At 35.2% G+C, this 16444-nt stretch overlaps 1 protein-coding gene across 2 annotated transcripts in view; it reads left to right on the top strand.

The window, feature by feature from the left end:
* The window catches only part of IL1RAPL1 (interleukin 1 receptor accessory protein like 1), a 1364983-nt gene that overhangs the window by 195351 nt on the left and 1153188 nt on the right, over positions 1-16444 (top strand). For both annotated transcript variants that reach the window (XM_078065379.1, XM_078065380.1), the window contains one exon: positions 4590-4695. In XM_078065379.1, the coding sequence (XP_077921505.1) occupies positions 4614-4695 (82 nt within the window). In that variant the 5' untranslated portion in view covers positions 4590-4613. The remainder of the gene's footprint in view (positions 1-4589; positions 4696-16444) is intronic.

The raw sequence follows: 16444 nt of genomic DNA, 5'->3' as shown, positions 1-16444 counted from the left end.
TATTATCATTTTCCGTCTTTACACTGAGCTTCTGGCTAATATTTTTAATTAACTACAAGACAATTCTAGTAGGAGATTCCACAGGCTGTTTAAAATTGATGTGCCTCAAATATAATTTCATATACTTATCCATCCTCAGTGCGTAAAATGTCTTTTTTGTTTCTATATATTGGTAAATAGGATCGTAATAGACCTAGTTGCTCAAAATAAATGCCTCAGATCCACTTTCAAAGCTTGCTTTTAATGCCACTTCCTTTAATATCCCTGAACTCTTGTTATTGCCAAATACATTGTTTTTTCAGCATTTCTCTGTACTGTATTAAGGCAGACCTTCTTCTTCATCTTCCTGTACCACGGCCTGCTAACTAGTTTCTTCCACCTTTAGACTATGCTTTCTAACACAGTTAAGATTTTTCACTTACAAGCATCCATTGGTTCTTCGTTGTCTATACTGCAAAGAATTCTTAGGATTGTGTGGAAAGGGGATAGATCAGAATTTCAGGTGAGTCGTCACGTGTATTCTGAGGAAACATTCAGTGTACAGAATGTTTTCATGATAAAGAGGTTAAGAAAGTGAAGCTGCATGAAATATTCTTGGATGAAGTTAGACAGTATATGAGTGAAAAACATTGTAGGGGGCATGAGGAAAAAGTCCCAGATTCTTACCTAGCATAGCTTGCTATTAACAATCTCACATTGACATCTTTATTTTTTTAAATATTTTTATGTTTTTTTATTTTTTTAGAAAGTGTGTGTGCGAGAGCAGGGGTGGGGGAGGGGCAAAGGGATAGGGGGAGAGAATCCTAAGCAGGCTTCACGCCCAGTGCCAGGCCTGATGTGTTACTCGATCTCATGACCCTGAGGTCATGACCTAAGCCGAAATCAAGAGTCAGACGCTCAACTGACTGAGCCACCCAGCACCCCTGACATCTTTAATTTCTGTCACTATAGCTCACAACCTGTGGTTTATTTATACTTTGTTACTGGAACCTGCCATTTCACATCCTTTTGTATTAGTTTCATTTTGCTCCTGTGACGAATTACCACAAATTAAGTGGTTTAAAACAACCCCAATTTTTAATGTTATCATTATGGTGGTTAGAAGTTCAAAATGCATTGGACTCACTTGGTTAAAATCAAGGTGTTGGTATGACTGCATATTTTCTAGAAGTTCTAGGGGAGAATCTGCTTCCTTGCCTTTTCCAGCTTGTTTTGGCCAAAGTCATTCCTTGGCACATGTCCTGTTCCTCCATCTTTAGCGTGCATCACTCCAATCTCTGACCTTTGCCTCCATCCTTATAATCTGTCTCTATGAATATCATTCTTTCATTGCCTTTTTATAAGGATGCTTTTTATTGCATTGAGCTTACTTGAATCATAATCTCCCATCGCAAAATCCTTAATTTAACCACATCAGCAAAATCCCTTTGACACGTGAGGTAACGTGTTCACTAGTTTCAGGATGTGAGTGTGTTTGTGGGCAGGCATTATTCTTCCTACCAGAGTGACAATTTCACTTCTACTTTAGCCTAGACCCAGAAGTCCCTTTACCTTAAAAAAAAAACCAAAAAACTTTCCTTTATGACCTAACTGAAATGCTTCTTCCTCTGAAAGCTCTTTGCTGTGACTTCGCCAGACCAACCTGAAGTAGAATTGATAGATTCCTCCCTCTACTCCCTCAGCACATTATACTCACCATATGGCAATAGGGCCGGTCTAATTAAGTAGGTAAGCGTTTGTCTCCTTTATTGGTCTACGAGCCTTCTTTATTAGAGTGCATTGCATTGTCTTTGTGTCCCCACTACGCCATAGCACAGCATCTTGTAACTAGTATATGCTTAATAAGTGTTTACCAAATGATGAGTTTGAATGCCAGAATTCAACTTCATGTAATAGCAGCCACATTCAGTCTGTCATTCATTCACTTTTTCAGCTAAAATTTACTGAGCATTGGAAATAAAAAGATGAATTAAACATATTCACCCTGATGGGACTTCAAGTCTGGGAAGATAGAAAGACGTATAATTAAAGTGATAAGCTAATAGCTTGAGGTAGGATGTAAAGAAAGCTGGTATATCTAGAAAGTGTCTCAGGTGAGAGGATGTGAGTTGTGTCTATGAGAGTGTTAACAGTAATGGTAACAGCAGTCAGCTGCAGTGTAAACAGTAACAACCGCAGCTTTCATTTCTTGACTTCGTTGTGTGTGCCAGTGCTCTTCTAGGTACTATGCTATATACTGTAGTGATACCTATTTTTCAAATGAAGAAACTAGTCACAGAGAGTTTATTTGCCCAAAATGACACCGCTAATAGGTGGTGAAAGTGGAATAGGAACCTAGACTGACTGACTGCTCATAACCATTGTAATATGTTCATTTTGTGTAAGGTTTAGTAGTGGTTCACATGGCGTCATATGGTGATGGTATTAATAGGAAATAGGCAGATAATTTCAGGTCCATCCATCCATAATTTGAAGCTACTTGAAATTAGGTCATTGATAGGATGAACCACCATGTGACAATAAGAATGTACATAAGAACATCACTATATTTATATATAGTTGGCATTGGGATTTGTGGGTAAGGATTTTAATCATGCAACAAGTACAGCAAAGCTTGGATGTCTATGACTAGATATATTTGATCTGTCTTTCAAGATAAGATACAATAAATTATGTCAAAGAGGTTTGTAAAGATCATTATTGTAGATTGACCAAGATGTTGAATCTGTGAATTGCTACATATTTTTTTCCCTAATACACAGCATTTCAAGAGACTCAATTAAGGATCTGGACGTTACCAAACTGATGCTTTCCAAACCAATTGAGTTTTAAGAAATAAAATTGCGAACTAGCTTGTGTGCCTTATAGAAATGAAATGAGTGGGGAAGTAGTATTTTGAACAAGAGTAAAGTAATAAGATAGTTAAGCTGGAAGGTCTTGCAGTGTATAGTTGGATCCTGGAATTGTTTGGGTAGTGCTGATGAAACTCCCACTGAGAGACGAACTGATTCTCACTGCTAACCTGAAGGCTGAAGATAGCAACTTGAAGATTTCCTGCCGCTTCAGTTAGTGCAGTGGCTTGGAAATGGGATTCAGGGTTTAGGAATCCATGACTCAGGCTTGCGCTGTAATGTGGCAGTTCGTCAGATGCATTTGATGAGTTGGCTTTTCACACTAGGTTTCATTTATGTCTTTATGTGAACTCAAAGTGCTTCTTTAGAAAACCGAAACAGGCTATCGTCATTTTTTTAAAAAAGATTTTATTTATTTGACAGAAAGAGAGAGACACAGCGAGAGAGGGAAACAAGCAGGGGGAGTGGGAGAGGGAGAAGCAGGCTTCCCGCCGAGCAGGGAGCCCAATGTGGGGCTCGATCCCAGGACCCTGGGACCATGACCTGAGCTGAAGGCAGATGCTTAAAGAGTGAGCCACCCAGGTGCGTCTAGGCTATCGTCATTTAAAGGAGCTGGAGTTAAAATAGCTTATTCACAGTGCTTATTTTAAAAATTCACTGACTTTCTGACTAAAATGATGATGGTATCACTTTACTGCAAGTGAATAGATAGGGATTTTGTTTTGTGAATTAAAATGTGTCTTAACAGACTTTTATTAATGCGAATGAATTACTCATTTAGAAATATTCAGAGGTAAAAAAAAATTCAGAGGTATCTGTGGCAGTAGGAGAGCAAAATATGTGACTGTCAAACCACCATTTCAGCTTCCTCATTTTTAATAAAGTCATAGTGATTGAAAGCTGAGTACGATCAGTCCTCAACTGTCTTGCAAAGAAACTTGTGCTGTCATGGATTGACAATATATTTGAACTGTGTTCTGACTTGCTACTTTTTGAAATTCAGTCTTTCACCTCTACTATCTCAGTCTTAGACAAAAATAAAAGAGGGGTGATTTTTCCAAGAAAGATAGTGTTTCATTTCAGTTAATTTCAGATGGAATCTATCCCCCTTTTGAAATCCAGATACTAGGCTAATGTCCCTTCTAGTACTTGTAATAGGAAGAAATGATGTATCTTTCCATAGCTTTCAGAGACAGTGTACTTATTTTCAATAGAGACAGAGTCTTAAAATTCTCTTGAAATATCTTTTAGAGATTTTTGAAAGATAGTTGTAAAATTAAAATTAATTCTTTAGAGGCATAGAATTTATGATTTCTTTTTGACGGGGAAGAATGATACAGAATAAAATCGTATTCTATTGTACCATGGAACATTAAAAAATGTGTTTAGTAATTTATATTAGAAATAAGTTGTTAGTGAAATAGTCTTTTTGACAGGATTGTTTCCACTTACTTAAATGCAGTTAGGTACTCTAAAGAGAAATTCTAACCCTTTAAGGGATCTTAAGATTTTAAAACATGTTAGGGGCCGTATGGAAAAATAATTTTGGCACTACCTGTTTGGATTTTACTTAGCAACCACAACATAAAGGAAAACATGATACAGATCCTGTTCACATTCTTCACTCTTGTGATACCCATTGCCCCAATTGTGTGCATGATCAAAAGTCAAACAAAAATCTTAACATATTGCTATATATTTTTAAAAAATATGTTTTTCATTTTATCTTTGCTTTAGGGAACAGCCTTTAAAACCTGGAAGATGAAAGCTCCGATTCCACACTTGATTCTCTTATATGCTACTTTTACTCAGAGTTTGAAGGTTGTGACCAAAAGAGGCTCTGGTAAGCAGTGTATCTTCCTTTATTCTCATTTTTATGGCTTGAAGTGATGGTGCTACATTCATATATGTGCCATTTGTGGAGAGATTGAGAATTAATGGGGGCCCGTGTTGTGGAAATATTGCAGACATATTTTTAAATGAATGGAGCTTATTCACAGGGAATTAGAAAGGTGAGGATGGATTGAAAAAATGTGGTTTATATCATCAATTACTATGAATTTGAAGGGATTCAATACCAAAAGCTTGTACTTTTATTTCATTTTATAGTATGATTTTCAATATTCTTTTATAAAGAGTGTCATTTTAACTTTTGCATGGAAACATTGTGACTTACTTTCATGTTAACTTTACTGTTACCATTTCAATATCAGTTATGCTTAGGGCAGATTCTTTTTAGTGTTGTACTTCAGCTGATTTGCTGGATTATTTTGCAGGTATTTAAAGAAAGCACCAGAGTTATTAAAGAAAATATCATGGAGGAACATCCTAACATGTTAGTAGAAAGTATAGAGGTAGACTGGTAATAGGAAAGGAGCTGCTAAATAGAATAATGTTGAAACTTATGGAAAACTTTGTGTTATAAGACATCTTGGTTTTCAGCTGATTGTTGATACTTGGAGTGAGTGAAATGTATGAGGCAATTGTTATATAAATACTGTTACCGGTATGAAGTTTTATTTTGTCTGATAAGTGACTGATAATATGAAGCCTTGCCACACTCACATTTTATGTGGGGTTACAGAATTTTTGAAGCTATAGCTTTTGAGTGTAATGGAGGAAGAAATGTATTGTGTTTAGTTGCTAGAACTAGAATGTGTTGTATGTTAGTACTAGAGAGACAGTGAGAAAAAGAGGAGATAATGTGCAAGAGGCTGCAAGGTGTTGTGATTATCAAGAATTGGATAAACAAAAGTATCTTGGGAATTCAGAAAGGAGAAAGAATGAAATGGCCTAGATGGGGCTACAGCAACCATTCTCAGTCCCTTAGGTTAAGAGGCTTCAAACTCATATTGATTATCTAATGAAAAAGGCCACATGCAAGGGAAGTAGAGAACAAGTCTGCTATCATGAGCCCCCCACCTCCCTTGGGTGAAAGTCTGGGGAGGAATTGAGGGGTACTTGTGCATGGACAAGGAGATGATGCAGGGTTGAGAGTTAAAGGAATTTTCCTGAGCCTCTTGGCTCTAGAACTTTTTGGTTACTGTACAGCTGTTTTATCTGCCATTGATGTGGTTGTAGACAATATGAAAAAATAATGTTTTTATGTTGACACATTATTTCATATGTTCCTCTTGGTGGATTTTTTTAAATGGAGAAAACCTTAGAGCAGGATTATGATGTAGTGGCTTTTGTAATTCGAGTGGATTACTGGCAAATACCAGTTATTTTGATTTCTTTGTCTGCCACTTGCACTGAAACCTATGGGAGTTACTGTAGGTACAAGAGGGAGCAAGTCGTGAAGGAAGCTGGTAATTTCTACAACAGTGTTATTTTCTCCAATGGCAGTTTACATTAAAAGCACTTAATATGGATCTTTGAGATACTGGCCACATAGAAGGGAAACACTTAACTGTCTAAGTATTATAACAAAATAAAACTATTCAAAATAGAAATAATGAATCTTAAAAACTTAATTTTTTCTGGTTATGATACTTGGTTACATAAAATTTTTTTCAGTTCTTTTTGTGTATGTCAGATTTAAGATTGATGTATTGTGCAAATGTGACTTTTTTTCCACCATCAAACAGTGGTGAAAGGTGCATTCTATATAAATTCTAATCTGGGGGAAAAACTTTTATTAAATTGGGATTTACTTTGTTTGTTTGAGTAGCAAGGGAGCAGAGCTAGAAATGTGGGACAGTTGGAAAATTCATAACTCCTTCTGCTCCAGAGACCTGAGAAAACTCAATGACCTGTCTCAAAATCAATTTTTATTTTAATGATATAATTATTTTGGGAGGGTGGTAATAAAATGCTGCTCTAAGTTTGGCAGAAGTTCTGAGACCTTGTTCTCCTCTATTTACAAATATAGTTGTCACATGGCTACTTAATACCTCCCAAGCCAAATGTGTTTTCTCTATCATAATGTAAAAATGATAAATAGGACAGATAATGAGACTAAGCGGCAGGTTTGATTTATTTTTCTGTGTAATGTGAATTAAGATAGCTTCTCCCACTATGTGTGTTAAGACCCAGCTGGATGAAGGTTTGTTTGTATGATTTTTGAATATTAAGCGTGCAATTTAGGAATAAATAATATTAATTTATCCATATACTTTCATAGCTGACACTCATTTCAGCTGATGCCTGTTACCATGGCACCTTTGTTGAGAGAAGCAGATATGTAGCTTACTGAAGAGCATCATTACTGATCTCCATAGATCAAGTAGAAAAGGAGTGCACTTGCCATCTTCTCCTTAAAAGATAAATGGCTCAGTCTTCATGCCTGGTCCAACCTATAAAACCAGAGGCATCAAGGCCGGGGAATAAAAATCAATTTTTGATGTTTGATCTCACATATTAACCAAGAGGGCTACTTATCCTTGTTCTTTCTTCTTATTATTTCTTTTTTATTTTTAATTTTATAAATCTTTTTGAAAATACAGTTAACATCATTTAAACCCAAAGCTTTTCATGTGTCTTTTGCTAGAATATTATTTTTAATTCACTGTGATTACTAGAAAACCAGAACTAGATACTTTAATAACCAAGAGCATATTAAATATGATTATAGTACATATTAGTAATGTTGAATTTTTTATGTCACATTACTTGTGTATAGCATTGACTTTAGATAGACACATATGGTCATTCTATAAAAATGTAGAAGTAGGTATTTGTTTCTCATTAACAGAACTAACTTGAAAGCAATAGGATCTCTTCATAAACAAGCTGGAGATGTAATATTTTTTTCATTTGATCATTTTTTATTATTATGTTAATCACCATGCATTACATCATTGCCTTACTCCCCCATTGCTATGAATTTAAGGAACAAATTAAATATAATGAAGTTATGTCATCATAACATCCTTGATTGAAATACTAAAAATTGAGTTTTATGATGTTTTGGTTTAGATATCACTTCGGGTATATATATGATTATAACAAGGATTGAATCTAGTGTCTCAGGTCATGTTCTAAAGTTTTGCTTACATTTAGAATGAAGGCCTTTAATATCAGTGGAAGTAGATATTCAGCCTTTGTACCCAATAGATTTTCTTTTGGAACAATTTTCTACCTTGTTTTTAGTTTTTATAAGCAGCACTTGAAGAAAGAGGCAAAGACTATCAGTAATACCCATTCTCCTCTAGTTTATGAAGCACTGTAGCAATTCAGTAAATAAACATTTGAGTTGCTGTCATTTGTAGAATTCTGTACAAAAATCACATGTTAAGCAGATGCTTGCTTGGAGAGTCTGTATCTCTACCAGTTCAGAAAGGTTTGCTTAATGTTCTTGTTAATGTGTGTGTGTGTGTGTGTGTGTGTGTGTGTGTGTCCCCTTTTCTCTTCCCTCTTTTTCTTTCCTTTTTTCATTTCTTCCTTTCCTCCTCTTTGCTGCCTCCTTTTTGCTTTCTCCTCTTTTCCCTTCCTCCTTCCCTCCCTCCTTCCACCCCTCTGTCCTTTTTTTTATTAGTGTATTTGTCTGCAAACAAAAGAACCTATTTTGAATATTCCCACACTGTGTGTTTGTAGAACTTTTTTTAACTACAAAAATACTGTTATTACTTTGTTTGAAGGGTTAAAGTCCATGAAATACCGTGTCTTCAAATGGTTATTTCAAGAGTGTAGCATGGTCTCTGTTCATAATGGCTATTACATATTTTTTATTTTATGTGATTAAGAGGATTTGGATTATGATTCAGAGGCAGGGACATAATATAAGCTGTTGAAGGACTGTTATGTACAAAGTATGGGTATAGTATTTTGGGGAACTAAAGTGTAAGTTGTGATTTGGCCCAAGAGTTTGGGTCGTGGAATATAAATTGAAGCCAGAGGGACCTGGATATAGAGAATTGGGAAGAGAAAGGTATCCAGACCTCTTGTTTGTTTCTCTTTGAGTTCATATCCATCTCCAAAATATGAGTGCAAATACCCTGATTTATATATGCTTATAACCTTCACAGTGCCACATATGATATGTGTTTCAGTCTGGATTCCATAAAATGTCTTCATGCAATGATGATTACATGAATGTATGAATGAGTGACTTTAATGTTCAGGCTGGGTTACATCAGTGAGGATGCTACAAGTGTTAGAAAAATAAAGGTAGAATGAAATAGAGAAGGATTTGGAAAAAAGTTTTTTTCTTAAATAGAAATTGGTATAATGTATAATATGAGACTAGTTGAAGCGAAAGATATAAACTCAGAATAAGCAGTATCTAAGATACGCTAGGGTTTATATGAAGACAGTGAACCTTTGCAAATCATGAGTGTCTTCATGAGCTTGAAGTGCAGTTCAAAATGCGCTAGAAGGGAAGGAAAATGATTCTTTAAATATTATTGCATTGGAATTTTACTACATTTAGTGCTGCTTTAAAGAAGTATTGTCATTATGCCAACATTTTGGTTTTAATGGTATTGTTCAGTATATGCCACTGTGTAAAGGGTGTAGTTCATGATTACGGATACACAATAAATAAGCAACTGACTTCAGTATAGAAAAAAAAAAGTATTTACAATTATTAGAGCATATGGAGAATAGTAGGTGGCTATAGTACTACAAACCAAAGAGTGTATCTTATTCTAGAAGGTATTTAGGATGTGTAAAAGCTACTAAAAACAGCCAGCTATTAGAGAGTAAAAGGTTTACCACAGGGAATTTATCTTCTCTTCATTCTAGAACATGACAGTAGACACCTGTTTGTGTAAAATGATTTAGATGCAGTTCTTTCTGACAGCAAGAGGAAGTCTCTCAAGAGGTTTTCGTTGACTTGTAACTCTAAGCCCAAATAATTTATACAAGATAATGGTAGTTAAATCACCAAAGATACAGTTTAGGCTCTAATCTTTGTATTTGTTATTTCTGGATCTTCATTTCTTTTAGGGAAATAAATTATGCTACTGTGTAAAATTTAGATTTAACTGAGAAAGTTTTGGTGGGGTGTTTCCGTCTGATGCCAGTGTGATATATGTGCGTCAGCCTCGTGGGCATTCCAGAAAATCAGTGAGCTTAATTCCACATGATTAAGAAACAACCTAGTCCCCCAACATCTGCCTTTTATTATGTTACCATGTGTTTATTCCCAGTTTGCCAAATATGTCAGAAAGTATGAAGCATTTCTCCTGTTTTTCCTTTGGGATAGCTTATAAGAGCAAACTTCTGAGGCTTTGTTTCTTTACTTTTTGAAGGAAAAAAATGTACTTTACTTTTTCTTGGAAAAAAATTCCCCCCTTCTAATGTATCTTGTTTTTAAAATAAATTTTGAAGTTAGATCTAGAATAATTTTATTATTCATTTGAAATAATGTCTTGAATTAGACTAAATCTAATGAATAAATGGAACTTAACCCTGACAGAATTATCCAGTATATTTGTTGAATAATCATCTGATATACCTAAAAATTTCACCGTAAACTTGTTCACCTTTAGTTGTCAGTGCAACTTTATATAGAGTTGGTATAGATTAATGTCATTTGTGGAGACTGATGCCTGGTTCATGGTGAATTTACATGGAGAAGATAAAAGTCAATATGGATGAGTCTTGCAAGTTGAAAAGAATTTAAATGGAAGAGGAATACTCCAGGTTAAAAAATATATCAGTGTGACATTGTATCAAAGGGATAATAAAAGATATATCCTTCTATGTATGTAAAGGGAGAAATGAGGAGTAGGGGCGGAAGTGAGCAGCCAGTCGATGGTGAGCATTTTAAGTCATGTTAAGAAACTGATGTTCATTCTAGAGATAGCACAGAGGTGACAACTGGAGGACAAGCAGATGAGCCCCTGATCCATGATGAATTTACTGTAGGCTTGAAGATGATCCTTGAGGTGGCTTGAAAATTAGGGACAGTTTTGTGTTAGTATCCTAACAAATAAGCAAAAAATTCAGTGGCTTAAAGCAACACAAATTTATCATCTTACCATTGTGGAGGTCAGATGTCTGAAGTAGGTTGGTAGGACTGTGTTCTTTGTGCAGCCTCTAGAAAATCTGTTTCAGGCCATTTTCATGCTTCCATTGGCTACCTGCATTTTCTGGCTCATGGTCCCCCGTCACTGCAACTTCTGCTTATATCGTCACATCTCTTTCTCTGGCTCTGACTTTCCCCACCTTCCTCTTTACCTTTTAAGGGCCCTTGTGATTACATTGGAACTGCATAGGTAATCCAGGAAAATCTCCCAATCTCTAGATCCTTAATTTAATCAGATCTGCAAAGTCCCTTTTGCCATGTCATGTAACAAAGCCATATGTTCCAGGGATTATGATGTGGACATCTTTGGGGAGGTGGGTGCATTATGCTTTCTACCATGACTGATAATTACCTCAGTTAGTCAAACAAATTTCTTACTGCATTTGGACTAGAGATTAGAGAATGGGTGGTCAGTCAGGAGCTAGATAGGAATGGGGGAAGTTGAAATTTTTTTCCTGAAGGGGACCATGTGATCTGTGATCTATGAAAAAAGAGAAGTAGTGGGGGAGAATAGGAGGAAAAGGGAAAAGAAAACGGCAGAGAAAAAGGGAGACGGGGAAGAAGAAGGATAAGAAAGACTCTAGTGATGCTTTGGATCTTGATAACTTTTAAGTTTCATCTGTACCCTGCAAATGTGCTCTAAAAAATATCGCCATTTTTTTGTGATAACCTAGAGGAGTCTATTTCTTTCAATCAAAACTGCCTGACACAAAAATGATTTCCTGACTCAAAGTACCAGCAGTAAGAACAAGAGAGAAGAGCAACTTTAAAGTTAGAATCCATTGAGTTTGATGATTAGAAGGACGTTTGAAAAAATAAAGGTAGAGAAAATAATTCTGTAATAGGATTAGATGTCATCAATCATATTAAAAGTTTCCAAAGAACAGAAACTCAAAAGGACCGCTTATTTAAATAAAACAGTAGGGAAGTCTTTCTGATTAAGATGAAGCCCAAAAAGAAGATTGAGCACAGAGTATGAAGAGTTTCATATGCCTTGCCAGGAGATTTTGGATTTTATTTTGTAGAACAGAAAGTTTTGACTGAGATATTTAATTACTTTGCAAATCCCTTTAGTAGTAAATTTGGTCTGTGAGGTTGGGCCTCAGATTTGGCAGATCTATGCATTGTGGTGTCTTCTATATACCATAAAGATGAAACTCCTTGATAAATATGCAATAGTGCTGCACAAATGTTTGTGCCACTTCATCAGTAAAGCTGCCTTTACAGAAAAGAAAAGACACACAAAGAGTCAAGCTATAAAGGGTCACACGTGTGAGTGGCATGGTCAGATCTGTTTTTGAACAGATAATACTCTCGGTAGGAAAAGACTGCATTGGGATTCCAGTGTGATCAATCAGGGACTCAATAAAAATCATATCGAGCTACACTAAGGGCCTGAAAAGCAGTCAAAGGGACTGAAAACATGTTTCTGGAGAAAAGTAAATGTGGACAAGTGAATGTTTGGAGATAGATTATGAAATAATTTGAAAATAATTATATTGATGGTGTCACCAATTAGGAGGAGGGGCTTTTTTTTTTTTTTTCCTTTCAGGGAGAGATGATTGAATGAGTTGAGTTTGGAACATATGAGCTGTGGCAATTGCTGAAAATACTGAGCTGATGGATTTATTGGTCTGGAGTTATACTAGTTTCCTGTGGCTGCCATAACAAATTACCACAAGCTGGGTGACTTAAAACAATAGAAATCTATTCTCCCACAGTTCTGGAGGCTAGAAGTCCAAAATCAAGGTGTCGGCAAGGCCACATTCCCTCTGAAGGCTCTGTGGGAGAATCCTTCCTTGTCTCTTCTAGCTTCTGGTGGCTTCAGGTGTTCCTTGGTTTGTATCTGCATAGTTCCAGTCTCTCTGCCTGTATCTTCACATGGCCTTCTCCTTTATATCTCTAATCTCCCTTTGCCTTTCTCTTATAAGGACACTTGTCACTAGATATAGGGTCTGCTTCAATAATTTAGGATGATCTTGAGATCTGAAAGCTATTGTCAGGTTTTATTTATGTGTGTGTGTGTGTGTGTGTGTGTATTATACAAAATCAGTATATTATAATGGCTGTTTATTTCATAAAGTTTGCTTAACTCTTAGAAGTTATTTTATTATTTTTTCTATGTAGGTAAAACAAGAGTAAAACTCTTGGTCATCCATGATAATAATTGTACTATAGAAAGGAAAACATTTCTCCAACCAAAAATTCTTTTACTTAGATTTGAAATGTTTGCCTAGACTAATCTCCTGAAGGTAGGGTAATACTGATTCAACTTTCATTCCCTTATTTCATACAAACAAATGGGAAAGGTGGCTTACAAGGGTATTAAAATGTGTCATGGTTAATCCTCATGTTGACTATCATAAATTGTCAGCCATTTGTACAGATAAACTGATAGTGACATGTCAAATTTTTTCTACATTGCTGAGCACTAAAAACACATGCTTTGAGTTATTTTTCCAGAAATAATTTATTTTTTTAATATATTTTTTATTATGTTCAGTTAGCCAGCATATAGTACATCATAAGTTTTTGTTGCAGTGTTCAACAATTCTGTAGTTGTGTATAACACGTAGTGCTCATCCCAACATGTGACCTCCTTAATAGTTTAGATTGTTTTGGTGAGTATTACGAGACTTACAGAAATGGAAATTAAGAAACTTGGATTTCAATCCCATTATGTTGATTGGGACAAGTCCCTAAACCTTTCAGACCTTGGTTTCCTTTTTCGTAAATGAAAAATTTTGAGCTACGTTATCATCACTAGAAATCGAAGTTTATCATTGTGTTCATTTCACAAGCATTTATTGAACACCTTCAGTACATAGTATATAAAAAGACACCTTTTCTTCTGTAACATATTGTACGTATTTACAAATTGATCAAATAGATTTAGATGACCAGAGTTTATAGCCAGAATACTCCCTGGCTACATTTAACTTTATGCTACGTAGTTTGTCCTAACACTGCAGAGTGGAGGCTATCTGTTTAAAACAAAGGTTCAATTAAGAAAAAAAAAATTGTTTTTGGTTAAAAAAGCACATGGTATATAGTTACAGTGCTAAAATAAAGATAAGGTACTTTTTCTTGCAGGTAGTGATGTATCTAAGTGAAATTAGGTTTGGCAGTTCACAGTGCTAAACTGTGTTTTAGCCTATTTTTGCTTATTTATGGCAGATTTCCTTTTGTAGCATTATAGTCTTCAAATATCTGAAGTGCTGACTTGCATGGAAAATGTTGCCTTAAGGCAATGACAATGGATAACTTTGCCAAGTTTTAAAATCTGAGGGTTATATATAAACATTTCTTTAAAGAGTGTCTGTCTGTAAGCCTTTTGTGGGCATCCTAAACACTATTCAATTATCATTTATATACTAACTGTACTAAAATGTTTCCCCATTAATATTGCTACCTGGATTTCAGTAAAGTTCTGTCACTGGCATTTTACTTTGATTACTAAAAGCATATTCCATTTAGTTTTGATTCCACATATGACACACACATGTGAATGATAAAGGAAAATTATTTTCATCATTGATAAGAAAAGGTTCCCATACTCTGATTAATTCATATTTTTTCATCAACACATATTCATATCAGAAGAAAAGGACAATTTCAAATTGAGAAGAAGATTCTTCCAGTTCTTCCTATAAATACGTTCTATAAAAGAATTGGTTGGACTCTCCAACGCCATCTGGTGGCTTTTCAGAGTTGGTGAAAATACAGGAATAAACAAAAAGGAGAAAATAAACATGGAAAGAAAACTTCTAATGAATTATTTTTCAGATGTTATTTTTTTTATTTTACATTTTTAAAAATTTTATTATGTTAATCACCATACGTTACATCATTAGTTTTTGATGTAGTGCTCAACGATTCATTGTTTGCGTATTGAAGAGGGCACCTACTGAATGGAGCACTGGGTGTTATACGCAATCAGATGTTATTTTAATTGATTTTAATATTTTCCAAGTCTTTATTTTCCCCAATTACATTGCCATAGGTTTGAAAAAAAAGATTTCTGTTCGTTCTTGGGTATATTTTATAATAGAAATTTTCATTGCGTTTTTAAAGAGACAGAAGAAATACTGTATTTTACCAATATATAATCATGTCAGTTTGTAGCCCTATATTATCAAGTTCAAGTGATGTACACAAGTACATTCATATTATAAAGTATTTTAAAAATTCCTTCTTGTAATATGTTGCTGCCGTGAAGGTCTTGTCATTGTAATGACTTAGGCAATAAAAGGAGAAAAAGTCAAGGAAGATTTTTTAGTTGTTCATTAATATAAATAAGAGCTGCTGGTAGAAATCCGGAAATGAAGAAAATGGGAGGATGGCTCTGTGCTAAACTGTTTAGATTTTCCTGATTTCCTAGAGGACTGGGCATGGAACATGAGGTGGAGGGTCCTGAGTGTAGTCAAGCTAATAAATGTAAAGTACTAGTTACCAGGCAAAGTTGCCTTGAGAAAGCATTTGCTCTTTTTTAATTAATTAATTAATTTAAAATTATTTTTTATTATTATTATGTTCAGTTAGCCAGCATATAGTGCATCTTTAGTTATTGATGTAGTGTTCAACTATTCATTAGTTGCGTGTAACACCCAGGGCTCATCACCACACATGCCCTCCTTAATACCCATCACCTGGGTGATGGGTATTAAAGCAATTGCTCTTACCTGCCTATCCTAGAAGAATGAGGTCCAAGTTGAAAGGAAATTCCTGGTTGGCCATGTTTCATTTTTTATAAAATGAAAATTTCCAAAGGGCCGTAGCTGTTACAAATATCTTTTCAGGGGCGCCTGGGTGGCTCAGTTTTTAAGCGTCTGCCTTCGGTTCAGGTCATGATCCCAGGGTCCTGGGATTGAGCCCTGCATCGGGCTCCCTGCCCTGCGGGAAGCCTGCTTCTCCCTCTCCCACTCCCCTGCTTGTGTTCCTGCTCTCACTGTCTCTCTCTCTGTCAAATAAATAAAAATTAAAAAAAATTAAAAAACAAAACAAATATCTTTTCAAATAAAAGGAATATATTACACATACACAAATACTAACATACAATCTTTCTATCTTTTTCAGTCTTTCTAAAGTTTGAAGATAATCTCCAACTCTCTCCAGTTATGAGTACTTATATATAATGTGTACAGCTGAATTCATTTGTTAGTTTCTTTTATGCATTTATGACCTAATGTCACATGGAAGCTCCTTCATCTTCCCAATGGACAAAAGTAATAGGTTCTGTATACAATTGTTAACAAACATCTATTGAATTCCTACTGTAGTATGTGGTCAATAACATTGACTGACATCAGTTATCCCGGCTATAAAAGAAGTCAAAATGTTTAGATATTTGGCTGTAGAGATTTGACTTTTGGATTCCTTATTTTAAAAACTAAATGACAGGAAATTTTAGTAAAAGAAACAAGGTGAAAGGATTTATCATTGTTAGGTTTGATCACTTCATTTTTTGTTTTCCATTTCCATGAATTGTATTCTGAAAATTGTTTATACAATTTCCCCATAGCTTTGGTGATTATTGTTTTAGAAACATATGGACTGCTGATTTTGGTAGTCACATGTTTTTTCACATTATAAAACGCATGTATCTATCATAACTTTG

This window comes from Halichoerus grypus, chromosome X, assembly GCF_964656455.1.
Source record: "Halichoerus grypus chromosome X, mHalGry1.hap1.1, whole genome shotgun sequence".
NCBI classification, from domain to species: domain Eukaryota; kingdom Metazoa; phylum Chordata; class Mammalia; order Carnivora; family Phocidae; genus Halichoerus; species Halichoerus grypus.
Note: the sequence above shows the minus strand (reverse complement) of the source record. Positions and strands in the feature narration are given on the sequence as shown.